General features: G+C 50.8%; 1 protein-coding gene across 1 annotated transcript in view; it reads left to right on the top strand.

Moving 5' to 3' along the window:
* ITGA9 (integrin subunit alpha 9) overlaps positions 1 to 14,591 on the top strand; it is a 250,599-nt gene that overhangs the window by 210,806 nt on the left and 25,202 nt on the right. Inside the window, exons 24-26 of the mRNA XM_023764184.1 lie at positions 5,206 to 5,331; positions 7,048 to 7,167; positions 11,791 to 11,892. Coding sequence (XP_023619952.1) covers positions 5,206 to 5,331; positions 7,048 to 7,167; positions 11,791 to 11,892 — 348 coding nt within the window. The remainder of the gene's footprint in view (positions 1 to 5,205; positions 5,332 to 7,047; positions 7,168 to 11,790; positions 11,893 to 14,591) is intronic.

The raw sequence follows: 14,591 nt of genomic DNA, 5'->3' as shown, positions 1-14,591 counted from the left end.
GGACATCCCATTTCCTTTAACCCTGTTATCAGCCAACCTCAGCCTGGAGAGCCTTTAGTAAAAGCTCGAGATGTTCCTTCAAATAATAACATTCGAAACAAAGCGTGGATTCTCCTTTTCGGTATCACACCCTGATTCATACTTTGACCCCACGTTTCATGAACCGAGGCTCTGCCAGACCCCCTGGGGTGTGCACTCCATCCTTAAGCCTGGGCCTTGGAAGCTTCTGGCCCGAAGGCTCCCCCGACGGAGGCTGACCTGGACCCTGCCACCAAGTGATGTCCACATCCCCCTTGGGCTCCCAACAAGTCCCCGAGTCACCATTATCTCTTGGCTTCAACTTGCACCATGTTTTCCTTGGGGTTGGGACAAGGGAGGGGGGAGGGACCAAATGCCAACAGAAAACCCTCAATAGCCGCCTTCGCCGAATGCAGCCGTGACCCTGGGCCCCGCATCCCCTTGGCCTTTTCTGTGTGTTTGTGAAGCCCTTTTAGTCACATTCCCACAGACATGGATGTCTTCCAGCCCCCAGGGGTCGCGGAAGATAAGCAGCCGTGTCATGGGAAGCATTTGGACTCACAGAGTCTGGAAAATAGATGAGAAGTGAGTGGGCAGAGGTGAGCAGGGGGCAATGGCCACAGGGTCCTTGGCCAGACAAGGAAATGAGGCTGTTAGACATCAGCGCCGTGGTGCGTGGATGGTCTGCCGGACAAGAAGAAGACATTCCTGCCCCCTGACTTTGAGCAAAGAGGCTGGTTAGAACCAAGTTGTGTGCTGGGGGAGGGGAGGTGGTCAGCAATTGCTTATCTATTTAATGTGAGATTAGGTGACCCCATCGGTTCGGTTCTCCGTCAGGGCACATGCCCGGGTTGTGGGCTCCATCCCCAGTAGGGGGTGTGCAGGAGGCATCCGGTTCCATGTTTTGCTCTCACGTCCATGTTTCTCTCTCTCCCTTCGTCTCTCTGTAAAAATCCATTTTTTAAAAATGCACGGTTAGTCTTCAGTGTGTGGAATTAGCAACCAAGGCCTACCTTCGTGACTGCATAGGCCACCACCCTCATGTTACACCTGAGGAAACTGAGGCCCGGAGACCCGAATGGCATGGCTGTTGTTAGGAGGCAGAGCTGGGCTGAGGCGCAGGACCATCGAGTGTTCATCAAGGCCATCTGTGCCATAGGACTCCTTACTGGTGCCACTTATGCCCACACCAACCACATGATCTCAGAGGAGTCATGGAATCCGGGGCCTCTGGTCCCTTATCTGATAGCCGAGGCCTCGGGACCACATGACCTTGGAGCTGCCTTCCAGAAACAACATTCCAGGATGCTCTGTTCCCCTTCCCACCCAGGACATGGGGTGGCCCGGCCTCCCGGCCAGCAGGCACTTTTATCTCCATGGTCTAAGCCAGTGGTCGGCAAACTCATTAGTCAACAGAGCCAAATATCAACAGTACAACGGTTGAAATTTCTTTTGAGAGCCAAATTTTTTAAACTTAAACTATATAGGTAGGTACATTGTTATTAACTTAATTAGGGTACTCCTAAGGCTTAGGAAGAGCCACACTCAAGGGGCCAAAGAGCCGCATGTGGCTCGCGAGCCGCAGTTTGCCAACCACTGGTAAGCAAGAGTCTTTTTTTTTTTTTTTTTTTTTGCCACAGCAGCAGACCTGGGTCACAGTGGAGGACTCTTGAGATTCCCAGGCTTCTAGGCTACTGGTTCCTTCCTTTTGACCAAGGTCAAAATAGGAAGGGATGGCCTCCCTCCACCCCCAACCCCTCCGTGACTGTCGCCCCAGCCCCAGCCTCATGCTCCGTATCTGAGACGCAGAAAGGCAGGTACAAGCAGATCTCCGGAGCCAGATGACCTGCACCCTAGCCCTGCTCTGCGCCTGCCCTGGGGGGGCCTCTGCCTCTGGCAGTCGTCTGGCCTCCCCTTGCCTCTCGGTGGGGATACTAACAGCTCTCACCTGGTGGGGGTGAGGACAGGATGAGTTTGTTTGTGTAAAACACCCAGAGCCTGGCACACAGTAGGGCTGCACAGTGGTGGGTATCACTGTGGCCGTCGCATAGTGTATCCAACACACGTGGAAAAATGCTTCCCTTTGGTGACCCTGGCCAGAGACTGTGCTGCTCCGTTTTAGCTGAGGGAGCGTCACGAGAGGATTCGGGGTCTGAATCCTAACCGTGCCGCCATCAGTCTCCCTTTGAAAGAGGACCACCCGGAACCTCCCGGAAAAAAACGCCGCCTTCCCAATTGAAGTGATTCCCACGAAACCACAGTTGGGAGCACAACTGGCTGAGATTTCCATTCACCACAAACTCCGTCTCCACTCCCCTTCTCCAGATGCCACGGCGGCCGATCAAATGTCACATCGATCACATCATGTCACCGTCATCCCCCTGTTCCCAGGCCGCCCCGGAGACTCCCGGGGCAGGAAGGGAACATGAGGTTCGGAGCCAGGTCTCTGCTCTGTGGTCTCGGGTTGCTCCTCACCCCGTTGCCCCGCCGTGCCCAGCTCCCTGCCCTCTGGGCTGGGGTCTTGTGGGGCTGGTGGTGCCAGGACCCGCCCCCCAAGCATGTTAGTGAAACTGGCTGACGTGGGGCGCTGCTCCCACACTTTCTCTCCTGGGTTAGAAACCCAAAGCGCCCGTTTGCAGAGCCAGGAGGAGCTCTGCCCGCCTCCCTGATTGTAATTAGGACGAAGCCTCCCGCAAGACTCGGGGGTTCTGTTGTTCTGAACCCAGACCGAATGTGTTTGGGTGGCCGGGCCTGATCATCTTGGCAGAGGACTGTACGCCACAGGCGGAGGGGGGCCATTTTCCGTGGCGTGCAGCAGCCGTCCCCTCCAGAAGACCCACATGCTTCAGGGTGAAAAGTGATTCGATGAAGAACATGAGCACACAACTCAAATTCTCCAAGGCTCGATGAGCAACATGTTTTCTATCGGCCACATGCTATGGATGCCTAAATAGAGAGCAACCCCCACATAAGCCAATCGCCACTCCCCTAATTGAGGTGAACTGAACAAACTTTTTTGGCCAACTTCATAGAAATCAAAACTGTGCTGGCCTTTCAGGTGGGGGGTGGGAATTGACTTTGGAAAGGGGCCAGAGGGAACTTTCTGGAGTGATGGACATGTCCTCTAGCTTCATGGTGGTGGTAGTTATGTGAGTGATTTCAGTTGTCAAAATTCATCAAACCGAACCCTTAAGATGTAGTTGGTTGAGCATCGTCCTGTGCACCAAAAGGTTGCCAGTTCGATTCCTGGTCAGGGCATATGCCTGGGTTGCAGTTTGGATCCCTGATCAGAGCGCATTTGGAAGGCAGCCCGCCTCTCTCTCTCTCTCTCTCTCTCTCTCTCTCTCTCTCTCTCTCACACACACACACACACACACACACACACACACATACACACACACATACACACACACACACACTTTCTCTAAAAAAATCAATGGGAAAAATATCCTCAGGTGAGAATTAAGAACAACAAAAAAGAGTAACATTGATTTATACCATCCTTCCCATTCACACATTTCACAAAATGATGTTATGTACATGTACATTTTTCAAGATCAGTGCCCATTACTAAGCCACTTTTTAGTTGACAGTTTTCCAGAGCCTGTCGTCTTCAGTCTGTCCAATTTATTTGAGATACAGAACATTTTGGATCCATGTTTAGTGCTGAAATTTCACTGAAGGACACCCCCATTTGTGTAACATTACAGCCCTGTGTTCCTCGTTCGTCTGATAAGTAATCACGATCCACACTATAGAAGCCACTTACTTGTGTTTTGCTTTCTGAAATGAGCTTTCCAATATTTATCACAACTTACAACAATTGCACCCCAGGAATAATCACCGATTATGTATTAAATCTCATTGCTTCCTTCCCATTAATCCCCTCCAGTGACTTCTGAAAGCCTCCAAAACCAACTGATTAAAATATTTCAGGCCGGTGTATCTTCCCAGGTTTTGTGGTTCAAATAAAGTAATTGAGAAAATACCGAATTATGAGATACTTTTAAAGAATAATAAGTCGTAAACTGTGAGATATTTGTAAAGGGAACACTCTTTCCTAATAATCCACTTGAGGAAATATATCTTCCTCTCATTTATGTTCAGGCCTATACTACAGAGTAAATCCTGGCGTATGTGTTCAGACCAAAGATAAAATAGAGATTAATTTAGCAAATTTGGGGGTCTTATTTTATAGTTCATTACTAAAGGATTAACATTGTTAGCTTACATTAGAAGTTTCTTTATGTAAACATTTTAAACTAAACCTACCATGAATGAGAAGTTGAAAAATTATTCAATAAATTCAAAGCAAACACTGTATCGTACTCCAGGGCATTAGAGATAAGAGAGTTTAAACAGATGCTTCTGGTTAGGGGTGGAATTGTAAACACAATCCTAAATTATGAGTTGTTAATTATTAATTTTGCTACTTGGCCTTAAGCTTCAACCAGTGTGATATGATACTACATAAAGACCTTGTTTTTTTCTTCAGCAACTCCTCAACGTAGACATTAAAAATAACTTTGTTCTTAGAGAAATCAACATGGAAGAGGGTACACCGTTGTTTTGGGTTTCTATTGGTTTTCATGTTCTGTTGCTCGGCACCATTGCTGTTGCTGCCAGAGGCAAAATCAGGTGGCTGCAAGACACGAGAGGGTTGTATAGCACCCTAGGGGTTCCATAGAACACAGTTTGAAAACCTCTGGCGGTGGACTATAAATAAAGGTTGGGTCTCAGAAGACCCGGGTTCAAAACCTGTATTTTGGACTCGGTGATTGTTGGCAAGTGACTTAACCCGAGTCTCATTTTCCTCCTCCGGACAAATAGCATGGATGCTTATCTCTTGGAGTTGTACTAAAAGTGCTTGTAAATGTGCCTTGGAAACCATCAGGTGTAGGTCTGTGTTGTTCCTTAAGACGTTCTGTTTCCGAGGCACATCTCATGTGCATGTTGAGTGCCATCTCCTCTCAATTATTTAAGGACTGAGACCCACACTTTCTGTTGTTTGGTCATGTTGATGCTTCTACCTCTGCCTCGCAGCTTTCCCCCCTTACTGTCCACTGGAGAATGGACAGGGGGCAGGCTGGCTTTGGGCTTGGCTGCTCCCACCGCTACAGTAAGAGACTCCCTGCTCACGATCCATTCTTGGGTGGGCCGCGCTGACAGACTTCTTTTCCTTTGCAGGTGGGCCAGGAGAAGGGAAACTGTTCCTTCCAGAAGAACCCGACCCCCTGCATCATCCCCCAGGAACAAGAAAATATCTTCCACACTATCTTTGCTTTCTTCACAAAGTCTGGGAGAAAAGTCTTGGTGAGAATTTGCTGTCTGGTTGGGTCCCGTGGGTGGTCCTCCCTAGGAAGGCAAGCCTGAGATGAGAGGCCAGTGCTCTGGTTGGCAGGTCTTCTTCCCCAAATCTGGCTTTAATCCGTTATCTTTGAAAGTCACAAGCACTGGTGGTCAGCTCCTGGTTTTCAGCCTGAGGTTTCCATCAAAGTGTTCAATTGACATTTCAAATTCCATTGCCCGGCAAAGGGAAAGCCTTTGTAACCCACCAAACACAGAGTAGTGAGTCCTTTCTCCACCGAGTAGGCGTCTCATCAAGAGGGATGCTCCTTGTACAACCACTTAGGAAAACTGCCGGGCAGTATCTGTTAAAGCTAAAGATATTGTATCCTGTGACCCAGGAATTCCACTCCCAGGTAGATCCCCAAGAGAAATGAGTACTTGTGTCCCCCAAAAGACGTGGACGAGAAGCACAGTCCATGTATGATAGCCAAAAGCTGGGAACAGTCCAAACATCCATCAACAGGAGAGTGTGTAGACGATTGTGGTGTCGCCATCCACGGGAGTATTACAGAGCAATAGAAACTGCTGCACGCAGCAGCACAAATGACTCTCCTATACATGATATTTGGGTGGCAGAGCTGGAGACCAGAAGTTTAGCAAGAGCAAAACTATCAGTGGCAATGGAGGTCAGGAGAGTGGTTACTATCGGAGGAATAGCCATGGGAGGGGGCCCTAGAGAACCTGCTTACGTGCTGGCCATGTTCTGCATCTTGATCTGGGTATGAACACAGGTAAAAATATATCAGGATGGACCCTCCAGATGCAATCTGTTGGCTGTTTGTAAATTACACCCCCATTTCTTATGCTTTTCCTAAGTCCCCTTCCCCCATATCTTTGGTTCCGTCTCCTTAGCTTCTTTTTGCAGCCTAGGCCCATCTCATACGCATTTCCGTTCCTGGAGAAGATGTAGGGCTGTTTGCCGCTTGGAATTTTGGGTGTGTGTTTTTCACTTACCTAGTGCTGATGATGCGCCTATTTTTTAAAGCGCTTAGAATTGTTAGGAGTAGTGATATCTAGCGGTTTGGTGCAACTCTGTACCAGGCTGAAAATTTTACCCCCCACATAAAGCATCATAAAGGTATGTGTGTACATTTTGGACCCTACAGTACAAAAGAGAATTTCTCGTTTGTAACTTGAATTTGGAATATATAGGTTTTGGGGGGGAGTTTTTTGGTGATTCACCTATTGTCTTGGCCCAACATGTGTTTTTCTTTGCTCCTGTGTTTTCTTGAGTCATATGACTCCTTAGCCCTCGAATCTGCCCTCCCTAAAAACATGGGCATGGAGTGTATTTGCTGCTGCACAGGCAGATATTCCATAATGTAGGAAATACATCTTGTGTTCATTTCTCACAAGGAAAATGCTTTTGGAATATGTAAATGTGTTTGTTTTTAAAAGCAATTATTTCCTTCTTGCAAAGTCCAATTTTTTAGTAACCAGGGAGCTGCTTTCTCCCAGTTGCTTGACTTGAAGGCCTGTTCTGGTGCCCAGTGGGCAGGAAATCCCTCCACTGCCCTCTGGTGGCAAGAAGGAGCGATCACATCTTCCCCTGCGGTTCCTCTGCCTGGAGTGGTCTTAGTCACCAGGATAGAAGCACCTGGAGCCTTCTGCTCCACAAACTGCCGGGCATCTGTCTTTGCTCTTATCGCCGTTGGTCAGTCCTCTGCTTTTCCTTCTCAGGACTGTGAAAAACCAGGAATCACTTGCCTGACAATGCACTGTAACCTGAGTGCCCTTGCTAGAGAGGAAAGTCGTGCTATCGACATCTACATGCTGCTGAACACAGAGATATTGAAGAAGGTAAGTCCTGAGCCACTGGACCCGCGAGGTTCACTGAAGAGCATCCGGATGGGTTCCTCCTGAAACGCTGCCTCCCGGTCTACAGCGTTCTTGGTCGGTGCCCGTGGGAATTCTGCCAGAGGGCGCCAGGGGAAAACACGGGGCTCGCTATTCAAAGTGTGGGCCAAGGACCCGCAACAGCACCTCCCCTGGGAGCTGGTTAGCCATGCAGAATCTTGGGCTCCGCCCCACACCTGCTGAGTCAGCACCTTCATTTGAACCAGCTTCTTGGTTCGCACATTTTTCTCTGGCTGTCGCTTGTGTCTGAGTCACCTGGAGACCTCGTTAAAATGCAGATTCCTGGGGGTGGAGCCTGAGATGCTGTAGTTCCGACAAGTTCCCTGGTGATGCCAATACTGTGGGTCTGGGGACCACATTTTAGACAAGGGGTTGGCAAACTTTCTCTGTAAAGGACCAATCTATATTTATAAAAAGCCAGCAACCAGAACACCAAAACGGCCAGTCGCTATGACACCCACTGCAACCAGCCAACCAGCCCAATCAGGGGTTCGGCCGGCCGGCCGGCCAACCTCCCACAGCCCCTCCCCTCGGCTGGCCCCAACCCTGATCAGCTCCTCCCACACCACCCCAATCAGCCCCACACACCTCTATTGGCCCACAGCCCCTCCCTCCAGCCAGCTCCGCCCCCAATCAGTCCCCCAATCACAATTGGGGGCCAGGCTGGCTGGCCAACTTCCCATGGCCCCTCTCCCCGGCTGGCCCACCCTCAGTCAGCCCCTCCCACCCCGATCGGCCTGTGGCTTCTCCCTCAGCCCCTGATCAGCCCCCATCGGGGCGGGCCAGCCAGACCCCACCCATGCACAAATTTGTGCACCAGGCCTCTAGTAGTAAATATTTGAGACCTGCAGGGCCATACAGTCTTTGACTACTGCTCATCTCTGCCATTGTGTCGTGAAAGCAGCCATAGGCAGTACTCAATCAAATGGGTGTGGCTGGGGCCCAGTGAAACATCTACAAAAACAGACAGAGGGCGGGGTTTGACCTGTGGGTGGTAGTCTGTGAGCCGGGTTTAGATGCCACCTTGTTTCAGAGAAGTCCAACTTTTAAACCTCAAGTCACTTTGCTATTGTGAGTTTATCCAAAGTGGTTCATAGCCCGGCCAGTGTGGTTTAGTGATTGAGCGTCGACCTATGAACCATGAGGTTATGGTTCAATTGCATGGATTGTGGGCTCGATCCCCACTGGGGGGCATGCAGGAGGCAGCCAATCAATGATTCTCTCTCATCCCTGATGTTACTCTCTCTCTCTCTCCCTTCCTCTCTGAAATCAATACAAATATATAGTTTCTAAGTTCATTAAAAAAATACCTCAGTCAGTGAATCAGCGGCCCTTAAAAAATCATACAAATTCACTCTGATTTATTTTGACAGAAGAGCTGCTGAGTACGAAAGGCCACATCCAACAAGATGCTTTAAAAATAATCACATGTGAAGATAACACTAAATATGCATGTTAACCACAGAGCGTCTATTTATTTTCCTTTGGAAAAACTAGACGTGTCAGTCGGCGTAAGCCCGTCCGTGTGCGAATGAACGTCCTTAGGAAAGTCATTCCAGGGGTATTTTCTCACTTAGGCATGGCAGTCCCACGCTGACCCGAGAAGTCACGGGCCCTGGGGAGTCAGGATGTTTCCCCACGTCCTGTGTGGAGCCGGGCAGCCCTCGCACACCCAGGGAGAGCCACCCACAGTCCCACTTGCTCTGGTTTCCTCGGGAGGGAAACGGGTTTGGGGCACATTGGGGTCACGCCGTAGAGCTTCCCTGTTGCCCCTGTCCCCTGAAAAGGGGCAGAGTTGTGAGAGGCCCGGGCATGAGTGAGAGCACCCCTGGCATCGCGTGATCCCAGAAGGGGGTCTGGAAGCCCCGCATCTCTGCAGATGCCTCCCTGGCCTGGGGCCCCAGGTCAGGTGACAGACTATGACGGTAGAGACATGTGCCCATCCTGTCTGTGTTCTTGACAAATGGGCCTGGTGACCGTTTTATCCCCCACTGTCGACCAAGCCCTGGTATTGGCACTGGTGGCGGGAAACCACTCTGATCCCCACTTCACCCTGAACCCAGGCGGCTGCCCCTTGCACTTCGGTCATTTGTCCTTAACGTACGGGCCAGGCCTCCAGCCTTCCTTGTACCCAGCTCTGCGGCCTGACCCTCTGCATCTCCCTCTCTCTCTGGGGTCCGTGGAGACCCTTTGCCAAGCAACATGTCCCACTGACTCTGTCCCCCAGGGTCACCCGGTCCAGTCTGCGCCCTAAGAGCAGAAAGCCAGCGGGTGGCTTCTGCGGGTGTTGGAGGGTCATCCTCCCTGCAGATGCTTTTTCAGCAGCAATTCCAGGCCTAGAAGGAGGCTGACCTGGAGGCCAGATGGGGCCCAGCTGCTCCAGGTGCTTGAAATGCGGTGTCGGGGCCACAGCCAGCCCCCCTGGGGAGAGGAGCGGGAGTGGCTCCAGGAGCCCCCCACTCCCTGAGGATGTGGGGCGGCGCCAGCCCTGTGGTTTGCCTGGGCCTCCAGTGTGTTTATTTTCCTTTGACCTCAAGGTCTGGCCCCAGACAAGGGAATTTGAGGTTTTATTGTTTTGACCTTAAGTTTCCATGTGAAATGTGGGATCTGATTTTTTTTAATTACCAGAGGACTTAGATTCCTTTGAAAGGGTTCTTCTCCCGCAGCCACCAAGGCCTATGCTGGGGCAGCTTCCTCACAGCTCAGCCTCTAACCCGACAGTGAGCCTCCTTATTACGGTTATTATTATGGTCATGGTTAGTACCTGAGATGATGGTGATAATTATTGTTATCCCAGAATTAAAATTCAGTCTATCCTGACACATAAACCCCCACATTTATAAAACTGTTAAAAGTCGTGGAAGGTTATTTGCATACAAAAGTACTCACTGCTTCACGTGAGCAAACTGGAGCGGTACCTTTGAGTGACAAGCTTCCCAGAGCATTTAAAATACGTTTTATTGCTGCCCTAGCTGGTTTGGCTCAGTGGATAGAACATTGGCCTGCAGACGGAAGGGTTGCGGGTTCGATTCCAGTCAAGGGCATGTACCTCGGTTGCAGGCTCCATCCCCCGGCCCTGGTCAGGGGGGTGTGGGATGCAGCCAACCAATGTGTCTCTCTCATATTGATGTTTCTCTCTCTGTCTCTTCCCCTCCCTTCCACTCTCTGTAAAAATCAATGGAAAAATATCCTCAGATAAGGATTAACTATATACATACATACATAAACATGTATGTATGTATATAGTTACATACATATATATGTATGTATGTATATATACTAGAGGCCCGGTACATGAAATTCGTGCACAGATAGGGTCCGTGTGCCGCCTGGCTGACGATCAGGGCCAATCAGGGCCTTCCTTCATTCTGCGCTACCCCCTGGTGGTCAGTGCAGGTCATAGCGAGTGGTCGAACTCCTGGTAGGTGGAACTCCCAAGGGGGCAATTTGCATATTAGCCTTTTATTATATAGGATATATGTTTTATTGTTTTTTTAAAAAAACACACACAATAATCCATGCATTATTCCCAGGTCAAGTATGCATGCCATGTGTCCTCCCAGGAAGGTCTCTGTGGTTTCTTTGTTGGAGCTGAGCAAAGGGCCCCCTCAGAACTGCCTCCTGTAGAGAGTTCTGCACTTTTGTTCCGGACAGTGGGTTTCACCAGCAGTGGGGCAGAGCTGGCACCTGTTACGTGTCTCCTTGAGTGGCAGGCAAGCTGAGCAGATGTGGGCGGGGGCACTACATGACCCCTTGATGGCAGAGCCCCAGCCACGCCCGCAGGGGGATGCTGAGTGCTCTGGGTGCCTGCCCTCTGTTTCCACGGCCGAAGCCAGGCTGCCTCTCCGCTCCACAGCTCATCCGTCCACTGGCCCGAGGTTCTGGCCCTTTCCTGAGCCATATTTTGCCAACCCCTGTCTTTTTCCAAACTCCTTCTCCATCCCTGCCTGGGAGCCGTGTTCTGCTTTTCTGGGTCAGTGGCTCTGACTCTGAGCCCACTCGGGCCCCTGTCTCTTTGGGCCACAGCCTAACGTATTAGCCCGATGCTTCCTGCTTCCTCGTGTCTTTCCATGTTTAATGGCTTTGAACCCAAAATATCTTCATTTAGGAGCAAAGAAAGAGTTAAAAGTAACTCCTGGGAAGGGTTGGAGGGTTGTGGTCAGGGCAGGAAGATGCTTGCGAATGTAAATCAGATGCCTGCTGTGGAATGCCAGGCCGGGTTTGTTTTACACAATTGAAGCTGCATTTATTCTCTGCTCTTTGTGACTACGTCCATATCAAAACCCAAATGCCTGGCTCTCTGCGCTCGGGAACCACAGCACACAAGCTAGCAATGTGCTGGTGGTTGGCAGACTCCTTAGTTTTTCCGCATCCTCCGGGATATGAAAGAATTCTCCGGGGAGCCTGGAGGTCTCTGCCTCGGGGGGTGCCTGGGATGGGGAGGTATCTGATTCAGGGATACAGTTTTTGTCCGGTCCGCAGGGAATCCTGGCATTTCGGTTCTGCCTGGTCCCCAGCCATGGTCACTGGAAGATCTGACGGTGAGTTGTGCTGTTCCCTCTGCAGGACAGTTCGTCTGTCATCCAGTTCATGACCCGGGCCAAGGTGAAAGTGGACCCTGCCCTGAGGGTGGTGGAGATCGCCACCGGGAACCCAGAGGAGATGGTGGTGAGTCAGCCCCTCCTTCCCCCCCAGCACCCCCACCCGCTGGGACCGCCCTCCTCGGAGGGTGAGGGAATCTGGGTGGCTTGGTGCTGGAATTTGAGGGTAAACATGGTCTCGGAGCCAAGAGGCTGGCTTTGTGGTAGGCCCAGGACCATGCCTGCCTCGGCCCCCGGCCCCCGGGGAGGACTTTGCGGCCTGCTCTTGTCGGGATCGCATTGTTCTTTAGGAATCCATCCTGAAGTGAAGGCTCCCTGCTGTGACCCGCCAAAGGAAAGAGTCTGGAAGGACCTGTGACAGGGCTTGGGTTTCCACGCTGAAGCCAAGGCTATTTTTATCCTCCGCAGACCTTTCCCTGCAACCTCAGCTGCCTCCCCCATGAATTTGCTCCATGGATAAGCCCTGGAGGAAAACAAGTCGTCCGAGTAACTCAGAGAGGACGCATCCAAATCGCCAAGCCTAGAGCCTTCTCTCTCATTCCCGCCTCCCCCTGGTTCTCCATAAAAGGCAGTTGGCTCGCAGGCCACCAGGACGCTGGATAGGGGAGAGGCTGGAGGAGAAGCGTGGCCTTGGCTTTTTGCTGCCTTTTCCTGGGGCGGGGAGGGGAGGCTCACCCTTTGACACCCACACTCAGCTCCCAGGCACCTGGGAGGGGGAGACAGCAGCCTGTGAACTGGTTTTGCCAATGAGCCGGGCGAGGGTGCCACCTTTTTGCATCTCCTTCCCTGGAATTTGCCTTGTGTCAAGGGAGACTTGACCCTCTGACCCTCTCTTGGAAGAGTCAATGCTCCTGGGACAAATTTACAGAAGTGGTATGTTCATAAAAAATTTGTATTTACAAAAACAAAAAAAGGCCCTAGCCGGTTTGACTCAGTGAATAGAGCATCAGCCTGAGGACTCCCGGGTTCGATTCCAGTCAAGGGCATGTACCTCAGTTGCAGGCTCAATCCCCAACCCTGGTCAGGATGCATATGGGACACAGCCCGATGCATCTCTCTCACATCGATGTTTCTCTCTGTCTCTCCCCCATCTCTTCTACTCTCTCTCAAAATCAATGGAAAAATATGGTCGGGTGAGATAGTTAACTTATTTTCTGATAACAATGGAGACACCACATGTCTAAATGTTAGGATGGGATTGGGCCAAAGCCCATCCTATAAGACCCTGGTTGGGAAGGGTCCAAGTAGAAATCAGTCTCTAGGGACCTCAGTGGCGTCTCAGTCCTGCTGCCAGTGGTGGTGAGCGGGAGACAGGCCACCAGCTGGGACAGAAGGACTTCCGTGTGAACCTGTGGATGGTGAGGAAGTCACAGCTGCCCAGGACCTGGCCGATCCGGGCTCAGCGGGGAAGGCCTGTCAGATGCGCAGCTTTCCTCCTCTCTCCACACTGAGGAACCATCCACGCAGTCGTTTAACTAATAGAAAGCAAATGGGATGGGGTGGGGTCACGCTGGAAGCCTTCACTCCAACGGCCCTTTTCCTGGCAGGTGCAATCTGTCAGGTTGGCTGGGGCCTTTTGCTCCCTGCCTTTGGGCCACGTCACTGCTAATTCAGACATTTGCCCGGGATGTGAAGGAGAACAGTGACTCACTGCTCATGGTCATAGCGCTGGTTAGAGAGTCTTATAGAACGACATACACGCCCAACACAAGGGCCTTGGAATGTTGTGATGGGCCACAGTGTTCCCAGCCAAGTGCCCTGGCCGGGGAGCTCAGTTGGTTAGAGCATCCTCCAGATATGCCAAGGGTGCAGGTTCGATCCCTGGTCGGGGCACATAAAGAATCAACCAATGAACGCGTGAATAAGTGGAACAACAAATGGATGTTCTTCCTTTCTCTCTCTTTCTCTTATTTCCTTTCTCTCTCTCTTAAAAAAAATCAATAAAAATTTTTGTCAAGAGCTAATGGAAGTAATTAACAGGTTCCCTACAGGTGGAATCCCTTGTGTAGATTTTTTTTTTTAATCTGTCACTGGGAACAGGGCCCTCGATTTTCTGGAACACTGAGCAGTGTGTGGGATGCAGGAAGACATTGCTGAACATCCTATTGTCGGATAGTGAGTCATCTGAACACCCCCAAAACACCACTTCCATTCCTTACTGTTCCATTGCGAGCGTGGGGGTGATCCTTTCACTATTGAGAGCTCTTTGGAAGAAGCTGTCAATGCAACTGATTTTTTCAGTACTCCCAAGAAGAAAAGTGACACCAGCGTCGCCCACAGTGCCTGCCCCCTTCTCCCGCCTTTCCCGGACTTGGCTTTTTCAATCCAGGAGCTCCGGTGAAGTTCTACCATCTGTTCTCAGCTTTCCTGGCAGGAAAAAGAAAAAATCTTCTCTGAGAAGGAAGGTTTGCCTTTTTAGAACAAACTCGTTCTTTCCTGCGTGATCCTTCCGAATGCCTGGCTCTTTGTCGGTGGTCCCTCTGAGGGGAAATTTCCATAGAGGGCAGCCACCAAATTTCAATCAGGCAAAATCTCACAGGATTTTAGATTAGGCCCCAAATTGTTATGGCTTTGGAATGAACAGGAAATGTGCGTGCAGCTGGTCTTGAGCGGGGTGGGGGTGAGAAGAGGAAGCAATTGTGTGGGTTTTCATTTATCTTTATTGTAGAAAGTATTACAGATGTCCCCCCTTCTTTTCCCATTGACCCCCCTCCACCCTGCGCCTGCCCCTCCCAGGCCTTCACCACACTATTGTCTGTGTCCAGG

This window comes from Myotis lucifugus, unplaced genomic scaffold, assembly GCF_000147115.1.
Source record: "Myotis lucifugus unplaced genomic scaffold, Myoluc2.0 scaffold_319, whole genome shotgun sequence".
Taxonomy (NCBI): domain Eukaryota; kingdom Metazoa; phylum Chordata; class Mammalia; order Chiroptera; family Vespertilionidae; genus Myotis; species Myotis lucifugus.
This window is presented reverse-complemented; position numbering and strand designations above follow the sequence as displayed.